Raw genomic sequence first — 25,195 nt, forward strand, 5'->3', positions numbered from 1 at the left:
TTCCTCATCGGCCTTCCCAACTCTTCCCTTCACAAGCTGCAGATCATCCAAAACTCTGCAGCTCATGTACTCTCACTCACCAGGCTCCGTGACTCCATCACCCCCACCCTCGCCCTGACTCCACTGGCTCCCCATCCCCCAGAGGATCGAGTTCAAGATCCTCGTCCTCACCTTTAAGGCCACCCATGGCTTTACCCCCTCCTACCTCTCTGACCTGCTGACTCCCTCCCAACCTGCCCGCTCCCTACATTCAGGGGGCTCCGGGCTGCTCCATGTCTCCCGACCTGCCCTACCATTGGTGGCCGGGCTTTCAGCCTCTCTGCCCCCACACTCTGGAACTCCATCCCATGGTCCCTTCGCCTCGCTTCCTCCCTTGCCTCCTTCAAGGTCGGTCTCAAGACCCTTCTCTTCGATCGTACCTTTGGTCTCCCTCCTACCTCTCTGCCTTCCCTCACCCTTATACCACCCCTCCCCCATGCTCGGGTCCCGACACCTGCCTATTCAGCGCTTTGGGACTCCCGACTTGAAAGGCGCTCTATAAATGTAGTTTTGTTGTTGTTGTTGTTGTGGGACACTGCTTGTGTGCAATTAGCTGCCACATTTCACTCACAAAATATACAGTCAATTCACCTCGCAGTATATCCTGTGAAGTGTTTTGAGACATCTCAAAGACGTGATAAGGTGCTATATCAAATGCAAGCATCATTATTATTATTATTTTACAACACTTTGTGTGAAGGAACATTCTCTGAGCTGGATTCTAAATGATCTATCTCTAATATTAAGATTAAATCCCGTTGTTTTGGATACCTCTACCTTAGTCTATTGTTTAAAAACTGTGCTTAACCTTTTTAAAAACTGCGGAAAGACAGCTTACAGAGTAAGACTGAATTTAAGATTTTTTTTACAAAAGTGTCTAAAAATGGACATAATAAGAATAATCCTTGCATTTGATATGGCGCTATTCAAGTCTTTTAGACGTCTCAAAGCACTTCACAGAATATACTGTAAAGCAAATTGACTGTAAATTTGTGGGCGAAATGCGGCAGTCTTGGATTGAAGTGACCAATTTTTTGTTTTTTTTCTTGAGGAACATGGTTAAATCATTGATGTGAGTAGGTTAACCTTTGATGTTGTTTCAATATATCAAACAGGTGAGCACCATTGGAGTGCAAACTTTTCCTTTCACGTCCTACACGTCATCCGGCATGAAGGGCGCTATATAAATGCAAGCTGTGGTTGTTCTTGGTGCAACAACAACAAAATTACATTTGCATAGCGCCTTTCACGTCAGGAGCACATCCCAAGGCGCTGGACAATCAGTGTTACGGACCCGAGTTGGGGGTCGGGATCGGGGAGGGTGGAGGGCAGGGAGGGAAGGAGGGTGATCGAAGGCACGGTTGAAGAGGAGAGTCTTGAGGCGGGCAAGCAGTCAGACAAGAGAGCTTGCCCAGTAGAGGGGTCAAAAGTTATTGTTCGCTTTGTTGTAACACAACAAAATAAATTGTTACACCTAAATTGGTCAGAGATCCAATTGGAGGAAATATATTGAGAAAGATGTTCAAAATGTGATGCAGTACCACTGGTTCCCTGCTGGTTGCACTGCTGCACATGTGCAAGACATTTCTTTCCAACATTGCCACTGATAGATACTTATCAGTACTGCAGCACCCATCAATAATACTTATAGCATCAAAACAATGCTGATCCATTTTAACTTTGCTTGCCTATGATTCTCATGATGCTATCAGAAGTATATATTCAGTACCCAGGAGTTTTTATACACCTCTGAGCAGTATGTTATTAAGCTACATAAGAGGAGGTCTCGAGTCTCTTCCTTACTAGAAGCAGTTCATTTGGAATGAAGGATGGTGAAAACAAATCCCAACCCCAAAAACGTAAACCATAACACACTGACCACTTGTTGGCTTTGGTGAAAATCCTTGTGAAGTTTGAGTGTGACATGGCAATCCTGTAACATTCATACAACTATGATGTCTCAGTAGTATTTTGATTAGAACCACGCACCATGCATTTTATTCGACTCTTGAAAGTCTTCATCCTCCAGGTCAATGCCAGAAGCATTCTGAATAAATGTTTCCACATTTTTAGAGAGGAACCAGCTGAGGTTCTCATCAAAAACTGTATACAGCAGGTAAAACTCCTTGTCAATTCCTTTCTGTAAAATATATCTATGAATTATAGCATGAATATTGCATTTCTACTTCTTAACATACTATTGCGAAGGTTTCTAATTACACTGGAGCTCTATAGTCAGACTTGTGCATGTAAAGGTGTCTGTGTGTGAATGTCTAATGCTTCAATATTAATGCTGTAATATTACAGTCAGTATTGATACTGTACTATTACATTGTCAGTTTGGCTCAGTTAGCTCTGACTCTGATGAAACATTAAATCAACCTCACGTCTGCCTGTTCAAGTGGATATTAAGATCCCATGGCAGTATTTGAAATGACAAGGATGTTTCTCCCAGTATCCTAGCCAAGAATCCCCTAAACACTGTTGCTCATTCGTTTATGGCTGCTTGTGGGACAATGCTGTGCACAATTGGCTGCTGCGTTCATCTGTGTAAATCCTGTGAAGTACTTTGAAATATCCTCCTGACGTGGGAAGTGTCATACCAACTGCGAGGATAAATATCATTTTACAACTCCTTAACTTACCATGACAGTAAGTGGTGTCTTGTGGGAATATTTTTTTTGTTTAAAATACTTCTCTGGCTATATTGGAACATAAGTTATAGACATAGTTTCTCCACTGCCAGATGAAACGGAGCTGTATAGTACCAAAAGTTGAAAAGTCAAATGACGAGTCACGTTTCATCAACTCGGTTCAGCGAGAACAGTACAAATGGATGCACTGAGCTGGGGGGACATTCCGAGCTCTTGTAAAATAAAAAAATAGCTGCAAGGTGCCTGTATTTGAACTGAACCTGGTTAATGGTGATGCCTCTCTCCCCTTCTATCAAAAGTCAGATAAGCTTGGTGTCAACACCTTCATGTGGACCAGAGAGGCTATACCCAACCTTGGTCTGAACCTTTCACTGGGGCACACTTAGCTTTGAAGAAAATACTTTTAGAATGTTATTAACTTGCACAATTACCTTTCATGTGGTATTCTGTGCACAAAAGAAAATGTGCGTAGAAATTAAAAATATGAATAAATTAGTAAGAAACAATCAGAGCCCAAACTTAAAACAACAAGCATTTAAAGGCCAAATTCCCAGTACATTGTGTGCCTATGTGTGTGTACTTGTGGTATCCTTTTGAAATTTCTATGTTAAAGCTGAATAGTTATAAAATAAAGTCTCACTATTAATCACTGTCATGTATCTCAACTCTGGTGCAATGGAGGGCAAGAAGTTCACAATGTCATGTTTCTGCCTGGATTTGAGTGGGTCCTGGTGGGCTACAGGAAATGTTTGTTTGTTTGTTTGTTTGTTTGTTTGGAGAACAAGACTCGTTCTTGTTCTAAGAAGTGTCTGTCTGATTTCATAGTTACTTTATAACTTCCAAATTCTAATGGCAATACTAAGCCATCCAACATATTAATCAAAGGAATATGTAGGACTGAATAAAATCCTTTGCAATCCATCCTTTATTAAAATAAATAAAATCATACCTTACTCTTTCTCTCAGAAATAAGTATGCTAAATAATAACATTAATAAAGGGTTGAAATTCATGTCTAATATAACATACCTGTAAATCTCCTTGAGTCAACATATTTCGTTTGCAGACTATCAATGGCCCGACAAGGCCAGAATTGGTGTCTTTAACTGGGTCAGTGGCTGAGTAGTACATCCAAGTGAGGCAAGATGGGTCACCAGTATTTGTTGGTCCAACATGGTCAGGCACAGTCCATTTATAGATGAAGAAACTACCAGGCTCTACATGGCCTCCTTTCCTCTGAAAACCTTCAAAATTACAAAACATTTTTTAAAGAAATCATAAGGTAAATACATTTTAAATGCACTACATTTACATAAAATGAGATGTCAACTTGGCTCAGTTGGTTCAACTGCTGTCTGTAAATCAGAAGGCTGTGGGTTCAAGTCCCATGTTGGAACAAAAGCTGATAGTCCAGTCTTCTAATCCAGTTTGGTACTGGGGAGTGCTACATTATCAGAAATGCCATCTTTCAGATGAGAAGTTGTGCAAAAGTGCTGTCTACCTGTTCTTTAGATGGATGTTAAAGATCTCATGACACTATTTGAAAAGAGAAGGCAGTTTCTCCCGGTATTCTGGCCAAGAATACTCCAGATTAATTGGTCATTTTCACATAGTAACCCTGATGTACACAAATTGGCTATTCCAACTGTCTACAAACACCCAGTCACTTGACAATAATTACTGTAAAATACATTGATGTGATGATGTTACACAAATCAAGGAGTTTTTTTTCAAAGTGTAACATTTACATAAAAATAAATGGAATATATTTACACAAATCAAGCCACTTTACATTGTGTTCATCTGCTACTTCATACATTTATACCTTGAAGATGTACACTGTACCAATATGTATTGGCCAGGCTGTATGTGGTTGGGTGGTACTGCGCAAGCGAATGATGCAGCAAATGTACATTAGGTGTCAGACTGATCCACAGCACTGTCTGATCAGGCTAACAAGACCCCAGTTAACAGCTCATTTGAAGAATGACACTTACAAAAATGCAATGCTCCCCCAATAGTGTATTGTAGTGCCAGCCTAGACTGTGAGTTCAAAGTACTGACATAGGGCTTGAATCCATAATCATCGGACTCAGAGGCCAGAGTCCTATCAACCTGACATAGTTACTAAATTTTAGATCCAATAAATTTTGGAACATCTTTTTGACTTTCTTTCTCTTTTAAAATACATTTTTAGTAATTGATATACCTTTAAACGTTGATCCATTGCTATATTAATAATTGAATCATAAATAAAGGGATTGTGTTTAATTAAGGAATCCAGAAGTACTTCACACCAACTCACAGGAATTCCCACTAATGCCTTTAGCTGTCCGACAGAGGTACTGTGATGTGCTTGACACACTTCTGACTACTGTAAACACTCTTCATTTGGATTCTTTCATTGAATAATCTAGTTTCATATCACCAAGTTTTAGATCGCATGAAAGCCCATTGATTACTGAAGGAGAATGTCTATATCAAATCAACAACAATTTACATTTATTTAGCACCTTTCACATCAGGAGGGCATTTTAAGTGTACACCACTGTCTCATATTGTGTTTTATTTATAATGTTAGCCAGGACATTAGAACAGCTAAAACATAATTCATCAATAGCATTTATGAAACAAAAACATACCATCGACATAATTTGTTCCCTCTGATTCCTTACTGAAGAATATCCCGTGTGGCTGGATACTATAGGGCTGGTTTGCTTTATTCATAAATGTGACAAGAACAGTGTCGCCAACTTCAGCTTTGATTATCGGACCTTATAAATAGAAACACAATATTCATGTGTGGTTTTATTTGATTGTTTCCCAATATCATAATTGATTTGCCAGCAAAAATGTTATATCTACCAAGTATCCCAAGATGTTCCTCTGCTGCTGATCTATTTTTTTTGGTATTAAAGCTCTCATCAGTGTATTCAACATATCGCACTTTCCAGTATTCTCCTCCTATTCGATCTGTACTTTTCTTGAAGAAAGGCTCAGAGTCACTGTCAAAAGAACAATGGAGATACAAAAAGAAAATTAAAACTGTACATCTATAAATACCAACATCCCAACAATTTGTTTTATGATAATAAAATGTTCAGTAACCAATTTTATTTGAGGAATTGTTGGACTGGGAGAAACTCCCATCTCTGTTTGAAAAGTGCCATGGGATTTTTAATGTCTATCTGAACATAAAAGATGAGATCTCGTTTCTTCCGAAGGATGGCACTTCCAACAATTTAGCGAACACCCAGCACTGACCTGGAGTTTCAATAATAGACATATGGGCTCCACGTCCCAAGGTGGGCCTTAAACCCCTAACTTTCTGACACAGAGGTGAAAGCACTACCAACTGAGGTAGGCTGACACTGACCAGGCTAAACAATAAGTGTTTAGCATTTTTGTTAATGAATAGCTTTCTTTTGTTCCTATGTTGCTAAGTACTGAGTGTAATGGATAATAATAGGTAATGCAGTTTTTGTGCTGTGTGTATAGACCAGACCTAGAGGGCATAAGCACTGTAGTTCAAGTTCATAGTTAAAGCTATCAATTTAGTTGTCCATTCTTCTATGTGCTCTAGACTAACATTGTTTAATTTACATCCTTTACTTCACCAATTTCACTATTTTGCGTTAATCCTCATTAAATAATATTTAGAACTTGCCAGTCCAATTCCATAAGTATCCAGATCCCTCTGCATTTGGTCAGGTCAGTCCGTTCCATATGTCATCACCGGAGCATAGGAATATCATCTCTCCACCCCCACCCCCACCACTCTCCATCCCATAACCCTTTTCAGTTCTCCTCCCCCTTCATGGCTCGGGTGCACTGGCGGTGAGAAAGGCACTAAACTGAATATATATATTTTGCCCACAAAACACATAGCCAGAATGACTTTGCAGTACGTCCTGTGAAGCACTTTGATGTCTCAATGATATGATAATGTGCTATATCAAACACTAGGATTATTATTATTATTAGCATCATTATATTAAGATGTATTGTATTCAAGGCTGTTCAAAAAATGCATGGCCATGACATAATGCTCATACGGATTCAGACCCATTCCCCTGAAGCAACAGCTTGAATCAAGACTTTTGTTCATTAGTAAGTGCATTCAGCAGAGGGAAAAAAGTGCACACTAATATTCTACTAGGGTCTCAGATTAGTTTAAAAATTACCTTTCTTCTGCATCTAATGGCTGATTAGTGAATTGATTGTATGTCGAGGGAGCATATTTCCACAGATCCATTTCAGCCGCTATGAAGTATTTCCTCTCTTTCCCAGTCAGTGATGTTTCTGTAGAATTCGCCCCACAAACCTTCACAGTAAACAATGTCTGCATTCCAGCTGCAAAATAAAATAAATCTCACACATCTTTCACTAAACTATTAAGATTTTAAAAGAGAATACAGTGGAATCTGCTTTTGACAGACATCGGTTAAACCCGGACGTCGGGTAAATCGAACAAAACGCCCAGCACTGATTCATTTGTATTCTTACCTATTTATGCTTAAATATACCAGTTGATTCGGACTAAAATCTGGTTATTTGGGGCAAAAAAACGCTCTGGTCACCGCTGAATGTTCTCACTCGGTCCATTCGGCCACAAGGGACTCTCGGATATAGATGGGATGAGTCAAATTGCAATTGACAGCAGACACCAGCCATTCACAAGTGGCTGGAGTTGGGCTGTCAATCTGTGAGCGGGCGGAACAACAGGGAACAACAAGGGAGGGGAAATCACGATTGATTGACAGCTGAGCCACTTGTAACTAGGTGGAGCCCATCCATTCACAAGTCGCTGCAGGCTGTCAATCACCTCGAAGCTCCCGCAAACCAGTCCCCTTCCCATCCATTGGGAAAGGCAATGGGAGGTAGGAAGCTCCTCCCCCACTGCTGGGTGGGAAAGTACTGAATTGTAATTTGCAGCCAAACAAAGGTAAGTATACTTCAGTGAATTCTGTGAGAGTATTTTAACTGTATCTGGTTAGTTAACATTGCTTCAAGTGAAACAACATTATTACATATCGTTATACGGCATCGGTGGGGCTCCTCTGCTGGATGGGAATGGTATTTCCAGCTAACCTCAGACACTTCTTAAGGTCGACCAAACGTTGTTCCCGATGTGTCCGGCTTAACCGGCTTCCACCGTATATAGTTAAGTTACAAAACTTATTCTATGCACAATTCTTCATTAAACAAAAACAGAGTTAAGAATAAATATAGATTTATGTTCACTTCAACACATAGGGTAAAATTTCCGTTCAGGGTCCTTTGGTGATGTACCATGCAAACCCTCATTGTAGCCTGACAGCCAATGTGTGTGTAGTAATGCTGCCGGGAATTTTTACCCAACTGTCGGCTCTTTTGACTGTTATATCTTGAATGTACCTTTTATAACCAACGTTTGAATTTGTGCTAAAAATTCTGCGTTTATAAAGAACTTCTATAAACTGATAGAATTATGATTCTTGGAATGCCAACAATGAAGGAGTTAGAATTTCTAATCTAACTTTAAGTCAGATTGATGAAATACAGAGGGTCAACCACTCACCTTCAATATGGTCATTCACTTGACAACTCAATAACCACTTTCCAATATTCCTCGGGACCATCTCTGCTGTAACAAAGGTAGCTGGAAAAAGGCTGATGACGTCCACTTTGTGATCTCTATCAATGAGAGTCTGGCCGTGGAAATAAGCTGAGTGCACGTCAACTTCATTTCCCATTCCAAACAAATGCCAAGAAACTGACTCCCCACTGCACATTTCAAGCCCAACTAGATTTCCATACAGATAGCCATTGATAGCTGAGGAGAGGGAACAAGAGGCAGCATTAAGTAATATTTCTGAGTTCTCTTCATATTTCAGTTTAAATTCATAAATATAATCACTTTGAGCTGGAAACTTGGGGAAAAGGCATAAAAAAGCTTTGGGAAAAATGTATTCTGATGTTTGAGGGTTATTTCTGGTTACCTATTTATTTTTACAAAGGTGATATAAAAAAATCCCTTTAAGCGTGCAAGTTTGCAAATTTGTAGATTAAATTCAACATCACAGGTTCCAAAGTATTTGAAGGCAAAATATTTTAAGACAGACTAAAATAAGATGGTGTTGACTTCAAAATTCAAATAAACGATGGCACAAATGACCTTCATAGCCAGAAGTACAACAGAGTGTAAATTGGAACCTTTGACATCTTATCCCATTGTTGATAAACGTGGGCAACAAAGCCAGATGACAACTAAGGACAGTCGATAACTATAGACCGGCCTCAGGTATGACTGCCCCACCAACTTCATCACAGTAGTTATGCTTCCTAAATTGCAGAATACAGCATTGGAGTGCTGGTTAGTGGGATACCAGTTTAACTGAAGAAACAAAATCAAACTTAAGGCAATGTTCCACAGCACTTCAATACCAGCTATCTGAACTTGGGTCGCCCAATGGTGTCATGCCCTCGTTTTAGGCCAACCATCGTGATGAAGTTGAGGGCAGGGTGCGGAGGGCAACCTCTCACACCCACAATAAATGTTTAGATACTGACCTGTCATTTATTATCAGTGATAATAATAATAGTACTTGCATTTGATATAGCGCCTTATCACGTTTTAATTAACACATCACGGGTTGCATTTGTCACCTAATACAACTGCTACATTTAAGTAAATAACATCAATCTAAAATCTATCAATACAGATGCATCAGAGTATAATGTGCATTAATTAATTATATTTTAAAGACCCCGTGATAAAAATCTCTTGCAGTACAGTAAGAAAACCACAAGTACATTTATCCTGACTACTGTTCACCAGTAGGTTCTTACAAAGCATAAACAAAGTGTTCCGATACTGTACTGTAACCCAGTATTAATCCTTCAATATTAATTTCTGAAAATGAGCTAAATTTTATTTCAGTGATATCCAATTGTAACCTCCCTCCCCCTCCAATATGAATACATTTACTGTCAAGATGATAATAGGACTATTAATATTTGCAATGGAATTGCAATGAGACAGTTTGATATCTGATATGTCATAGGTGTGCCTGCCTGGGCATGGGTGTTGTAAAGCTAAGTTCTGAATTATTATTCACAATTTACTTGTAATTGTAAAGGGAACACAACAGTGAAGAAAACTGTTTGAGAACTATTAAGATGTTTCTGCAAAGGGCACTTATTTATAGTATAATCTACAAAGTTGTTAAGCTAGTTCAGTTGGTAGCACTTTCATCACAAGATTGTTGGTTCCGGCCCCAAATTCCAGCCCTTTAAGTTCATATTCTAGGCCGATATTCCAAAGCAGTGATGAGGGAGTGCTCCCATTGTTGGGAGTTGCCATCTTTCGGAAAAGATATCAAACTGAGGTCCCCTTTTAAAATATAATCATTTTGGGTGGATGTTAGAAATCCCGTGGTACTCTTTGAAAAGAGAAAGAAGTTTCTCCATTGTCCTGCCAAACAATCCAGATTTTTAAAAAATGTCCATTTGCTTTATGGCTGCTAGTGAGACATTCTTATAGCAAACTGGTCAATACATTTGTCTTCAAATACACAGTTATTACACTTTACAGAAAACTGTATGAAGTATTTTGGGCTTCATTAGGTACTATATCAAAAGCAAGGATTATTTTATAACCTCACATTCTTCGCGAGAGAATTGAGAAGAAATTGGATACCACTGGCACATTATTAGAATAAAATTATCCCTGCATTTGATATAGCATTTTTCAAATTTGGAGGACATCCCAAAGCATTGCACAAGGTTTACTGTAGCGTGTAGTTAGACTGTATTCTGTAAGCAGATGTGGAATGTAGATTCAGCCTTTCCAGATAATACAAGTTGACTCCATAAATTAAAGAGCTAAAATGTACAATCTGTTCTATGGTAATTACGAGGACCTTGCACATTATTTGCTCATTTCACCAAAGTCATTCCATTCCAGGCACAGATAAATGTTCTTGCATACATACATGTGGAATTTTAGATTCATCCATGTACATGTGGAATTTTCGGTCTGGTTTGGTTAGTATTGAGCATAGTGATAGGTTTCTGCGTGTGGCTGACCTAAAAAAATTCATCCAAGTATAATCACACTACCATCAAATGGAAATCAAAAGTGAGTTTATTCCTCTGAAACTGCAGTCAACTGCATCTATATTGATCACAGCAATATCCATTTCCTTCCATTGTATCAAGGTGTTGAGTGGTAAACTTGCAAAAATAGTTTCTATAAGATTGGTAAAGACACATAACAGCACTCACCGTGCATTTTGTTGCTTTCCTGAAAATCTTCATCATCTTTGTCAACTGAAGATGGTTCAGTGCAATAATTATTTATATTATCATCCAGATACCAGCTGAAATTTTCATCCACAACACTGAACATTAACACAAAGTCCCAGTCAACATCTTTACGTCCCAGTGTATTAGCATCCAAGGTTCCTGTGGTCATTGAAGCAGAATCAGGAAGGAGCTTTTAATCTTACTTCAAGTAAAGAATAAGGTAAAAAAAAATGTTGCATTGCTAGAAACCCACTGGGAGGAAATTAAAACTTACTCATTTACTTAATAATGACAATCCATTTACCGAAAGCTGTTATTCACCCCCAGGGCAGACAAGGAAATTGTGGGTATGGTTGCTATCAGAAAAACAAGTTGGAATTTGTGTTCCACATTACGTTATTGCTGGGACTAAAACATAAGACTATTTTTCTAAAAGCTCTTACTAAAATAGAACACCAGTTATTCACAAATCTGTTTATCCGCTTGGATTCTGCTGCAGAAGGTAGACACAGTCTTGCAATATGTCACCCAAGTAGAAAGCATGTGCCAAGCTGTGTGCAGGATACCCACGAATACACTGACCTGGCAACTTCCTACTTATGCCTACAACTAACTGTGCACATATTCAATGACATTTTCTTCGTCTTTTACATTAGGGTTTGAGAAGAGATATTGTAGAGACAGAAAGGTGCAAAGTTAGAGAGACGCTCAGAGAGAGACACTCAGGGAAAGACACACATAGATAAAGAGGCACATACTTACACAGACGTTTAGAGAGAGAACAACAACAATTTGCATTTAAACAGTGCCCTTCATGTGGGGTAGCATGTCGGAGCACTTGACAGTGATGGAGTTCGACACCGAGCCAGGGAGATTGGGGAGGCACAGTCAAAGAAGAAGGTCTTCAAGCATTATCTAAAGACAGGCAAAGCGGAGGGACTGAGGCAGACAGTTTCATAGTTTTGGGACATAGTGGCTGAAAGCAAGACCACCAATGGTAGAGTGGAGGGGATGAGGGATGTGCAGGAGGCTGGAGTCAGCTGAGCGAAGGTGGCAGTTAGTGGAATGGGTTGTAAGGTTGGATAGGTAGAGAGGTGCCAGGGTAGAAATGATTTATATGTGAGCTGAGGACTTTAAAATCAATTTGTTTTATGATAGGGAGCCAATGGAACCTGGCAAGTATGGAGTTTATGGCAGATGTGTATACGGGCATGGAGTTTTTAATTAATTGGACTTTATGAATGGTGGAGCTGACGAGGAGGGCATAGGAAAAATTGAGGTGGGAGGTGATGAATGTGTGGATTAGGGTTTTGGCTGTGTTGGGCATGAGGTATGGTTGGAGGAGGGCAATGTGACATAGTCGGTCCTGGTAAGGGCCTGGATATGGTGTAGGAAGGACAGCATGGGATTGATCCTAATGCCAAAGTTATGGGTAGGTTTGATGAGTCTTAGGGATAGGCCAGGGAGGTTAAGGAGATCGGAGTAGCAGATGAGAAGATGTTGACAAATCTCCATTTTGTCAATATTTAACTGCCAAAAGTTGATGTTCATCCAGATCTTTATGTCTGACAGAACATCGGTGGAACTGGGGTCAAAGTTGGAGGAGGAGAAGCAGATTTGAGTGTCGTCCTCATGTATGTGGACGTTGACCCCATGTCTGCGGATGATACCGCTGAGAAGGAGCATGTAAATCAAGAAAAGAAAGGGTCAAGGATGGAGCCTTGGGGTACATCATGTGGGATCTGGTGGGGCTGGAGGAAAAAACATTACGAGAGATGTAGTGATGGCAGTGGGTCAAGTTGTACTCGAACCAGGAGTGTGCAGTCCCATTAAGGTGAATGAGGGAGGAGAGGCAGTCGAGGGGAATGACATGATCAACTGTATCGAAGACAGTGCAGAGGTCCAGGACAACAAGGAGGCAGAGGGACCCCTTGTCACAGAAAGAGAGGGGGCATCATTTGTGACTGAGATGAGCGCCGTCTCAGTACTGTGGAAAGGGCGGAAACCAGATTGGAGGGGCTCAAGTAGGTAGTTCAAGATCCTGGTCCTCACCTTCAAAGCCCTCCCTGGCCTTGCTCCCCCATACCTCTGCCACCTCCTAATCCACTACCAACCTATCCATTCCCTCCCCTCAGCGGGCTCCAGCCTGCTTCATGTTCCCCGCCTCGCCCGTCCCATCATTGGTGGGCGGGCCTTCTGCCACTCTGCCCCCAACTTCTGGAACTCCATCTCACGGTCCTTCCACCTCGCCCTCCTTTGCCTCCTTCAAGACGCATCTCAAGATCCTCCTCTTCGACCATGCCTTTGGCCACCCCTCACCCTACCCTCCACCCTCCCTAATCCCGACCCCCCCAGCTCGGATCCGAAACACTGGTTGTGCAGCGCCTTGGGACATACTCCCGACGTGAAAGACACTATACAAATGCAATTTTGTTGTGATAGTGAAGGGAGCGGTGGGAGTGTAGATGGTCGGCAACAACACATACCAGGACTTTAGAAATAACAATAATAATAAAATGAAAGGAAAGTTTGAGATGGACCAGTAGTTTGCAAAGCTGGAAGAATCAAGGGAAGGATTTTTGAGGAGGGCAGTGACAGCAGAAAAAAATAAAAATGATAAAAAGTCTGAAGGAGAATAGAGAGAGTGAGAGAATGACTGTCATAGTGTGATACTATAATGACAGTATAACTCCTGATGGAACTTTGTTTACGTTAGTGCTGTCAATTTGTATTTTGCATATTGTCAAATTATCGCCACTTTCAGTTTATCTGCAGAGGGGCCAGTCCCAAGCAGTGTGGATACCTAAACTGATCAACAGTGTACTCAGCTCCCAAAGGATCAAATACTGTGTTAAACAAACAAATGAATAACTGATGTTAAATTCATGGGGACTCAGCCCCAAGCAAAGGCAGTGACATTAAAGTAACTGTGAACCTTAGGCCACCAACACAATTTCACCTTTACAAGACAATAGCTGTATTTTAATCTAGATCTTAAATCTTCATAACATGGGTCACACTTTCATATCTATGATATGCTAAAAAGAAAGCATGTAGTAGTTTGGTTAAATCTAAAGGGCTATATGAAGACATTTAAGTGTTTTCATGTCATTAATTGGGCACTAAGAAAATGTTATCATTTTGTAACAAAGTACATGTTTGTGTTAAGATAGCCTGTGAGACTCCGACAGTAGTGTTTCCAAACGGCTGAATGCCCAGTGCCATATCATACCTTTTTTACATGTTAACATTGCCCCAATCAAACCCGAGGAAATATCTTTTGGAGCATCAATGTGTGAATGGTAAATCCAGGTTAAACAAGTTGCATCATCCTTGGTAGGTGCATACTCTTTCTTAACCACCCATGTATACACATGGGTTCCTCCTGGTGGCACAGCATCATCCAGCTTCTGCTTCCTCGACGTACCATCAGGATAGAGAGCACCTGAAATACATGAAAGAGTTACACTGTAACCGATGTGCATGGTTACCAAGAAATAAATCAACAATATCTGCAAACCAGATATCACTGCACTTTTAGCAAATTATAATAATTATTGCATGTGCCATGGTGGCTTTAGTATCAAAACATCTCAAAGTACTTTACAGAGTTGCCTGTAAAGTGTAATGACTGTGTGCTTGTCACGCAAATGTTCACCTGACCAAAACTGATCAAACAGCCTTTGGAAGAGCTTCAATTCTTCTATTGTTTGCAATGCAATGTCCCAGCAATACCCAAGGAGTAATTCAACAACTTAATCTGACGGATTGTTGGCCAGGACACTGGGAGAAACTCTTCTCTTTTCAAAGAGAATCAAAGGATCTTTAAAGTCCACTTGAACAAGCAGGAGGAGCCTTGGTTTAACATTTCATCCGAAGGACGGGAGTTTCAACAATGCAACACACCCCCAGCACTGCATTGGAGTGCCAGCCTGTGAGTTCAAAGTCTTGACATGACATAGAGGTGAGAGTGATTTAATTAGGCCACGCTGACACCCTAAACTTCCAGTCTATGAATTAAATTTTAGAATTTGCTAAAATAATTGCTAAAACATACTGATCTCAAATGCCTTCAAGGTCTTTCAAAAGCCATATGACCAGTTTTACCCAGGGGGAATAATAATATGAATAAGCCTTATATTTGGTAAAGTACCTAGTCATGGTGAAATATGTTAGTGTAATATGTTGGGAGACAAAGGCAGGTGTTGTCTTAAGTAGGTTGTCTTTTATTGGAGTGGAGAAAAAGGAATGTACATCCATCAGTCTCCATATCACATGACTCGGTCTCCCTACTCAGGGGCCATTTATACTATGTGCCTCTGGACGCTTTGGTGTCTTTAATTTTGGCTGCTTTATACTATAGATAATAAATATTTCCAAATAATATAACAAGTATGTCACAGAGTTTCCTGTAAAGTGTGACTATATAATAATAATCCTTGCATTTGATATTGTGCCTTATTGTGTCTTTGGAATATCTCAAAGCACTTCACGGAATATACTGTAAAGTGAATTGCCTATATATTTTGTGGGTGAAACATGGCAGACAATTGCACACAGCAGTGTCTCACAAACAGATGTGGACTGATTCACCATATTATTATTTTTTTTATTATTAATTTTTATTATTATTCTTTTTTTGAAGGGATTATTACCCCCTGGAAAAGCGATCCACCAATCAACTAACAAGCAACTGGAGTAAGGAAACTTGCCTAATGTTTCGCCCTGCCCGGGAATCAAACCCAGGTTCTCTCGCTTGAGAGGCGAGTGCTTTAAACCAATATTCTACAGGACTCAGAGGTCAAAAGTGTCAGAGGTTAAAATCCTGTAACAAAATAAACTGCATTTATGAAACCTGTTCCTCTATGAAGTATCTGACTACTAAAATGCTGGACTATATTTTTCAACAGAAATACCAATGCTCCAGTACAGACAAATTTAATTAACCTCTAACCTCTAGAATTCATAGAGTTCGAGGAATCCAAAACATAGGGGGGAGATTCAGTAGGAATTACACTGTCAGCCAATTTACCTCCACTCACTCACTCAGCTAAAAAATAACAATCGTGTCCCAGCAAAATCAACAGATCAAGCGTGCATCATTTAACTGTTTATTCTTTAAAAAAAAGTTAATGATTAATTATCCATCAAATGACTAGAGTTTCAAGAATTTTATTGAGCATTTTTTCAATTATCCCCTTTCCTGTAACAATTTAGAACATATTATACACCCTGCTGGTTAGTTATTCTGCACAGCTCCACACACAACTCCCTTTAACTCCTCTTTTCTTCAGCTTTTTCTCCCTTATCCTTATTCCCCAGTTGCCAAAATCAAGGTGCTATCCTTCCTTTTCACAGACCTTTCCCAAAATTGTTCTACCCTGGCAATAAATAGACTACAGTACTGTAAACAAATTGTCTGTAATTAACCTATATTTTCACTTTTCCTCTAGACAACCGTCACTATCTACTTCCCTGCTTTTCACACTTCAGTAGAGAATAAAAATACAGCAGCTGCAAAACTGGCAGAGGCAAGAGGATACGAGGATAAATCAACCCCACCACTGCCACCCTACAGCATATTCTTTGGAACAACAGTGTGCTATTCAACAAAGATTCATCATTGTGCACCAGTCTGTCCAAACAGAATCACATGGTGCAAACACGTCAGATTTGGTGTATTACTGTTCCAGCCCTGCACCATCCGATGACTCTTAAAGGAATATGCTCAAAATAGAATTAGCTGTAACAATCTTACTCTAGTTCCTCAGACATTCGGCATTTAATGCTGGTCACAGTCTGTGTTCTCTAAAATGTTTATGCTCCTTGTGAGGAATCTCAAGGTGAGAAAATACTGCTCAGTAGTTTACTTACACTGAAAAGGATGATAAACTCAAAATTATTACAAACAAATCTCAGCGACTCCTTCCCTTGCTCTCCAGCAGATGAGGAATGCAATGAATGGATTAGAGGCTAAATATGATCTTACTGAATGTTTTGAATGATTTCAAATAACAGCTGTGTAAAGAATAGTTATTACAGGAAAGGTTGAAATTTCCAAACACACATTGGTTTGGGGTCAGCCGGGTGTCTGACTCATCCAGAAACTGCTTAAGAGTATCCAAACCAAACTGAAAATTCCATGCATCCCATCTACAGGTGGATTCCTGTAGCTTTGTGGTCAGAGCACTAGCCTCACAAGCGAGAGGACCTGGGTTCAATTCCTGGGGAGTTTCCTTACTCCACATGCCTCTGTTTACTAAGCAGTAAGGAGGAACTTGGTTGTTAGTCAATTGGAGGTTTTCTGGGAGTAATAATCCATTAAAAAACATGTGGTCACTCAATCCACCACCATTTGTTGGACACTGCTGTGCGTAATTGGTTGCCACGTTTCGCCCACAAGATATACAGTAAACTAATTCACTTTACCATATATTCTATGAAATGCTTTGAGACATGTCAAAGATGTCATAAGGTGTTATATCAAATGCAAGTATTATTATTATATTACTATATATGGAAATTCCAGAGATAGATTGTTGGAATGGAATGTGCCCTCTCTCCCTGGAGAGAACACCCTGCTTTCCTGATCCCTGAAAGTATTAGGTGCAGGTTGGAAAGAGTCAAATGCTGGTACTAACCCACAGAAGACTCCCCAATAACCAAGTTTGCCATATTAAAGGAGCCTGAATGTATTGCTTCAAATAGCAACACCTGGAGAGATTGCCCTTATACCTGAATTGCTTTAGTGACAGCAATGCCTGAAGGTACTAAAGAAAATGTTGCAGCAGGACCATATAACCGTGAATGGACAGAAGAATCCAACTGTGACCTTAGGAGCACAGGTGGATCTGAGCTAAAAGATAAACATCACATGCAATGGGTCAAATTCAAAGAATAACCAAATAGGACTACATATGATTCAAAAGTCATTCTATTCTCCTCTACCAATTAGTTTGTGTTAGATGGCAGAAAGCTACATATATACAAAATGTGGATGTTCCTTATCATGGAGATTTGTCTGAAGTTAATTCCCAGATGTGAAAGTGTAAGAATTACGAACAATGTACAGCAAGGAAACAGGCTACTCGACCCAAGCATTCTGTGCCAGTGTTTATACAGGAGTCTTCACCCATTCCTTACTCCCTTCCATAGCATTCTATTCCCCTATTCCTCATGCAGAGGTCTAGCTTCTACAATACTATCTGATTCAAACACCACTTTAGGCAACAAATTCCACTTTCTCACTTCCCTCTGCATAAAGTTGTTCCTGCTAAATTCTCTTTTAGATCCCCTAGTCGCTATCTTTGTGTCATATGGTTACGGACTCCCCAACCAATGGAAACAGTCTAATTATCCTAACTTCATCAACTCTTGTATAATTAGAAATGTTATAAGACATTTAAGGGAGGGAACCTTCTGCTAGGCCTTAAAAGTCTCTTCTCCAGCAAAAATGCCTAACCTATCTAGTCTATCTTTATTGCAGTAATCTGTCAGCCCTGGTATCATCCTCGTAAACCACACTACTTTTTCCATCACTGCTATACAACTTCTTATAGTGTGGAGACTTACTCCAAATGTGCTCTAACTAAGGTTTTGTATAAATTCAACATCATCTTCTCACTTTTATATTCTATCCCTCTGGATATAATGCCCCAAACCCCATTGGTCTTTTTTATAGCATTAATTACCTGTTCAGCTACTTTCAAATATTTGTGGATTTGAATCCCCAGATCTTTTTGCTTCTCTACTATTCTTAGGTTCCTATCATCTAGACTGTGGACAGCTTCTTTATTTTTCCTGCCAAAGTGAATTACTTTGTGTTTTCCTACATTAAACTTAATTTGCCATATGTCTGCTCATTTTGCTAGCCTGCTTATGTCTTCCTACATACTTCTGCAATCCCCTTCACTTCTTACCATGACCACAGCAAGGTGTCATTCGTAAATTTTGACATTACCCCTCTTATACCTGAAACCAAATTATTCATGTATACAATGTTCTATCAGCTTGTCTGGCAGACATCACAGCCTGGATGAGTGCAAACTTCCTGTAGCTGAATGTGGACAAGGCAGAAACCATACTCTTTGGTTCCCATCAACATCTTCAATCCTGCGGATCTAAACTCCTCAACCTCCTTGGACTCTCCCTTAGACTCACTGCACCAATGCTCCTCGTGACTAAAAAAAAGTGAAATGCAGGTATATCCTGGCCTTGATGTAAAAGTTCCACTCAGCGTTACGTGCATCAAATTTGTCACTAATATGATTTATAATAATAATCCTTGCATTTGATATAGCGCCTTATCACGTCTTCGAGATGTCTCAAAGTGCTTCACAGAATATGCTGTAAAGTGAATTGACTGTATTTTTTTCAGTGAAATGTGGCAACCAATTGCGCACAGCAGTGTCCCACAAACAGTCATGGATTGAGTGACCAATTTTTTTTGAAGGAATTATGGTTTGCCATTAAAGCTGTGCATCGACAACGGTGCTACACTAATATGGATGAAATTTTTCCCTAGTTGTGACCACATATACAATGTACAATAGTATAATTATTAAAGGGAATTGTTCATTGTATTTATGCTGAATATTCAATTATTTCTATAAGCTCTTCAAGAGCCCAAAACACAGTAAGCAATACTTTTGCTGATTTTAACACTACCAGTTTAGCTCAATGAATTCCCAACTCAAGTGTACACAAATATTGCACATGCTCTTAGCAAAGTTACCTTCAGAATCTTTTTCATAGAAAACTCCATGTGGATGCAGAGAATAAGGGCGGGATGCAAAGTTCTTTAGGTGAACAACAATCACGTCTTCTACCTCTGCCCTCAGCAGTGGGCCAAGATATCCCAGCCAAATTGGCTTAAGAATCTCAGTGGTGTATGTTTCATCAGTAAACTGTTTATAGATGGCCTTTTTGTATTTACGTCCAATACGGTTCCTATCCCTTTTCAGAAAAACAGCTGCATTCCTAAAAGAAAGCAAAAACAAATCCATTAGTAGAACAGAAGTGTCATAAATGTAAGGATTATTATATCCACATGCTAACTTTTATGAAAGTAATGCACAGAACATTAGTAGAACAGAAGTGTCATAAATGTAGGGATTATTATATCCACATGCTAACCTTTATGAAAGTAATGCATAGAACATTGAGGGTGTATTGGTGAAGTCTTTGCCTCCAGAACATGAGTTTAAAATCCAGCCCACATTGATGGCAAAACAGTAATATCATTATCCTTGCATTTGATACAGCACCCATAATGCAGAAACATCTCAAATCACTTCACAGGGAATTGCTGTAAAGTGAGGTAACTGGGGTCAAAATTTTGGAAGCTGTGTGTTAGCAGTAAAATTCACCAAAATGGTTTATTGCAAGCACTGGAATGGGATAGCACAGCAATATTGTGATCACAGAGTATTTTACAGAATGCAATAACCATAAAGTGCCAGGTTATTGAGTCAATCAGAATCTGAGTTGATAGGGTTACATAAATAAGTTTTTGAGCAACTTAACAAGACATGTGAATCTAGCAATCACTGGAGTGGAAGTGGCTTCTGAAGGCTTACAAACCAAATAATTGAGCAGACCTGGAAAAGGGCACTGTAAGAAGAAAAGGGCATGTTGGTTCCAAGGTGTCCTGTCACCCTAACACTCTAGAGCTACGTTATGTCAAACACTGCTATGACTTATATATTCTGTCCTAACCTCCCTAACCAAGAAATTGCAATACACTGTCTGCATAGTGAAATAATGTTTCCCAATGTCTTCAAATGCAGCGGCCAATTTACATACACTAAAAGTCCATCAACAGCCATGACTGTAGATTAATGATTAGAGAATTCGCCTCACAAGCGAGAAGACTTGTGTTCAATTCCCGGATAGCGCAAAACGTTGGGCAAGTTTCCTTATTCCACACGCCTCTGCTTACCTCGCAGTAAGTAGGAAAATGGTTGTTGGTCGATTGGCGGATCATTTTTCCGGGAGTAATAATCACTTCAAAAATGAATAAGTAAAAATAAATAAATAATCATAATTTGGTCACTCAATCCATGAATGTGTGTATGCAATTAGCTGCGGGATTTCTCACACAAAATATACCGTCAATTCACTTTAGCGTATATTCTGATATTGGACACATAATTCAGATTTCTGCCAAGGGAGAATTTAGTGAATGGACAGATGAAAGAAACTTAGGGAATAACAAAGGGGGAAAGCATATGGATCAAATGAATTGAAGGATTAGTGAAAGGAAGTAAATAGAAAATGCAAGGATTATAATGGTCACAAGACAAAAACAAGAGGTCACTGTTACGATAGTAACCCTAGATATAATACAAATATAAAATCAAAGTTAGAGGCATAAAGCAATCATAATTATAAAGTAGCAGTAATTATACAAGTACATTTGTTGTGTGAAAAACTAACCTCCTGTAACAATTAGAGGCCTAGAGAACAAATTGGAACAGAGGTATTTATATCTGTACTTGGACATCTTTTGTATGATAATTAACCTGTTGCATAATTAAAAACCTAAAGAATAGGCTATTAAGAAACATTCAGGAACAACCAAGCGATATGATTGCCTCCCATGCCAATCTAACAGGTTTATGTTGTGTTTTGTGTTTGTTTTGTTATATTACCTACTTTTGAAACAACAAAGATCGAATGAAAGTACTATATCCAGGTTTCCCTGGGGATAGCAAATGTAGGTGCATGTAAGGTCAAGGACTAACGTAGGCACAGAGGTCATCCACCGAGAGAAAGTTTATTGAAGAGAATAATTTTGGAATGACATGAGTTCCTTAGGCAATGGATTAAGGAACAAAAAAAATGAGGAGCACTTAGCCTTACAGATTTAATATACAATTGTTGTAATAATCTTCTTACATAGTGCCCTGTCATGTCAAAACTTTTCTGTAAAGTCTGTTGACTGTGTTTTTGTAGGTGTGGCAAGTTTGTGCACAATAATGTCCCACAGACATGAAGTGAATAACTCATCTTTTTAAAATCTGGTGGATTGTTGGCCAGAACTTAGAGAAAATGCTTTCTCTTTTCGAATAGTACTTTGAGTTCTCTAATACCCATCAAAGCATACAGACAAGACCTCAGTGTAACATCTCATTCAAAGAATGACATGACACCTCCAACAATGCAAATGGCCCTAACCAGCCCCCCCCCCCCCCCCCCCCCAACAGCCCCCACTCACCCACCCCCGCACTGGAATTTATGCTAGAACTGAATAATTTGAATCACTGATAAATAAGGAAGAAGATGTTGTTCAATTTAATGGCATTCAAAATGGACTTTCATGGACATTACTGCTACCTAACAATTGGTGTTCTTGCAGAGTGCTGTATGGTTTAGTCACTTGGAGGAGAACAGGAAGAAACCAGATAAAAAATTGAGCTTGATATAAAATTAAATGCAGGGTATTAAAGGTTCCACTTACGACTGTTTGTTGACAGATCAAAGGAAAGTACTACATCCAGGTTTCATTGGGGGTAGCAAATGCAGATATGTGTAAGGTCAAGGTCCTGAGTGAGAGCTAACTTTCTTCAGTTGAACATCAACAAGACCGAGGCTCTCCTGATTAGATCCCTCCACACCACAGGCGCTGACAGCATCACCATCCATGGTTGCACACTTGCTAAGCCAGTCCGGAACTTTAGAGTTTTGTTTGACCCACAACTTTCCTTTCTATCCCACATCCATGCCATGACTCGCTCTGCCTTCCCCCACCTCCACAATATCACCCGGCTCCACCACTGTCTCACTCCACAGGCCGCTGAAACCCTTATACACACATTCATGAATCCAGGCTTGACTATGCAAACTCCCTGCTTGTTGGTCTCCCCAACTCCTCCCTCCAAAGGCTGCAGATCATTCACCTCTCCTGCACCGGGCTCCGCGACCCTATCACCCCCATCCCCACCCGACTCCACTGGCTTCCCATCATACAGAGGATACAGTTCAAGATCCTGGTCCTCACATTCAAAGCCCTCCATGGTCTTGCTCCCCCTATCACTACCACCTCCTAACCCACTACCAACCTGCCTGCTCCATCGGCTCAGCGGGCTCTGGCCTGCTTCACATCCCCCGCCTCGTCCGCCCAACCATTGGCAGGCGGGCCTTTTGGCACTCTGCTCCCACTTTCTAGAACTCCATCCCGCAGTCCCTCCACCTCGCCCCCTCCCTTGCCTCCTTCAAGACCCGTTTCAGGACCCTCCTCTTTGATGGTGCCTTCAGTCACCCTCCTGCCCCACCATGCCCTCCACTCTCCCCGATCCCGAGCTCGGGTCCGAAATTGGCAGACTGATTGTCCAGCGCCTTGGCACTGATGTGAAAGGTGCTACACAAATGTAATTTTATTATTGTTGTTAAACTGGAGTCACTGTGTCCATTCTCCACACTAGACCACAGCTGACACAATTCTACTCAGCCAAATGACCTACAGTTTAGTTACGTAAATAATAAATAATAGTAAATAATGGGTTAACTTTTCCGGCTTGCTAAGGTCTTTGGGATGTCCTCCTGACGTAAAAGGCGCTCTATAATTGTAATTTTGTCTTCAGTCTTCCCATACAGGCATGTAACGTCTATTTGTTACATCCTGGGGAATGTCTAGCAAGCAGAAATAGTTATAAATTACATTTAATAATACATAATCCTTGCATTTGATATAGCGCCTTATCACATCTTCAAGACATCACAAAGCCCTTCACAGAATATAATGTAAAGTGAATTGCCTATATATTTTGTGGGCAAAACATGACAGTCAATTGCGCACAGCAGTGTCCCACAAACAGTTATAGATTGAAGGGACACAATTTTTTTCAAAGAATTATTACCCCAGAAAAGCGATCCGCCAATCGACTAACATTTAACATTTTCATAAATACCTGAAGCGATCCTGAAATATTAGAAACAATGTGCTCTTTTACAAAAATAGTCTGATGTCAGAGTTGCCCTGCAGTACAACAGCAGATCTGACTATTCTTTCACCAGTTACCGGCAATCTCTAGCTCTCATTTCCTCTCCAAGATTTTAGTACGTGTCGTCTCTCAGGTTTGCTCCTTCCTCTCCCACCAGTTTCTGAGTGAGTCTTTCCAATCAGGCTTCAACTGCACCCAGAGTACTGAGGCAGCCCTGATCAAAGTCACAAACATCCTCTCCATCTACAACCAGGGCTCCTTGTTCTCTTCTATCTCTCTACTTGCTTTTACATTGTTGAGTACTCTATCCTTCCCCACAGTCTCTTCTCCCTGATACCCCCTATGGTTCCACACTTTCCTTGTTTTCACTCCTGGCTCTTCAGATGATATGCTAAATTGAGGTTCTGTCTGCCATTTAATGGACGTTAAAGAACCCATGTCACTTTCAAAAAAGAGAAGGATTTCTAACTGTGTCAATACCCAGTGTAAAAAAAATGGTTATTCACTTCATCACTGTTTGTGGGACATTGTTGTTCACAAATTGATTGCTGTGTTCACCTCCAAATACACAGTCACTACTCTTCACAGAAATAATCTGTGAAGCACTTTGGAAGGTTAATGCGTTAATTTGCCATATCAAATTCAATGCGATGCAATTTACATTTCTATGGCTCTTTTCAGAATCCAGGATGTATCAACATGCTTGACACTGCTGGCTGGGCACCCGAGTTGGTGGGTAGGAGATGAAGAGGGTGAGCTGGGGAAGTTTCAGAAAGCAGGAGCAGAATAGCTGAAAACTCGCCCACCAATGGTGGGGCAGATAGGGCAGAGACATGAAGTAGGCCAGTGTTCACTGAGCGGAGATATTAGGTTGTAGGAGGTCACAGATTTAGGGTGGGATGAATCCATGGATGAATTTTAGGTAATGTAAGATTTATTATTATTCATCAGAGCTCTGACATCTCCAACAACATTACTTGCCGAAACCATCACCTCATCCCAACATAGCCAAAATCTTTATTTATCTCTTTGTCACATCGACTCATTCAATGGTTTGTTCACCAGCTTCCCCATGAGCATCATCCTCCACAAGCTCCAGATCATCCAGAATGCCAGTTTGCATTCTCCCTGCACTAAGCTCCCCAAGTCTATCACCATCATCCTCACTGGCTTCCCGCCTCCTAGTAGATCAACATTAAGATGTTTGCCTCACCTTCAATTATCTCAAAGGTCTGTCCGCATCCTCGCCACTGCAATTTTCTGCAATTCT

The 25,195-nt window shown here is 40.2% G+C and overlaps 1 protein-coding gene across 2 annotated transcripts in view; it reads right to left on the bottom strand.

Annotated features, from left to right (window-relative positions):
• LOC103184218 (ferroxidase HEPHL1) overlaps positions 1 to 25,195 on the bottom strand; it is a 44,755-nt gene that overhangs the window by 16,589 nt on the left and 2,971 nt on the right. For both annotated transcript variants that reach the window (XM_007902116.2, XM_042334212.1), the window contains exons 2-10: positions 19,716 to 19,960; positions 14,214 to 14,426; positions 10,961 to 11,140; positions 8,253 to 8,507; positions 6,877 to 7,045; positions 5,558 to 5,697; positions 5,335 to 5,466; positions 3,722 to 3,936; positions 2,029 to 2,179 (exon numbers count right to left, since the gene is read on the bottom strand). In XM_007902116.2, the coding sequence (XP_007900307.2) occupies positions 2,029 to 2,179; positions 3,722 to 3,936; positions 5,335 to 5,466; positions 5,558 to 5,697; positions 6,877 to 7,045; positions 8,253 to 8,507; positions 10,961 to 11,140; positions 14,214 to 14,426; positions 19,716 to 19,960 (1,700 nt within the window). The remainder of the gene's footprint in view (positions 1 to 2,028; positions 2,180 to 3,721; positions 3,937 to 5,334; positions 5,467 to 5,557; positions 5,698 to 6,876; positions 7,046 to 8,252; positions 8,508 to 10,960; positions 11,141 to 14,213; positions 14,427 to 19,715; positions 19,961 to 25,195) is intronic.

Source organism: Callorhinchus milii, unplaced genomic scaffold (genome assembly GCF_018977255.1).
Source record: "Callorhinchus milii isolate IMCB2004 unplaced genomic scaffold, IMCB_Cmil_1.0 Scaffold4, whole genome shotgun sequence".
NCBI classification, from domain to species: domain Eukaryota; kingdom Metazoa; phylum Chordata; class Chondrichthyes; order Chimaeriformes; family Callorhinchidae; genus Callorhinchus; species Callorhinchus milii.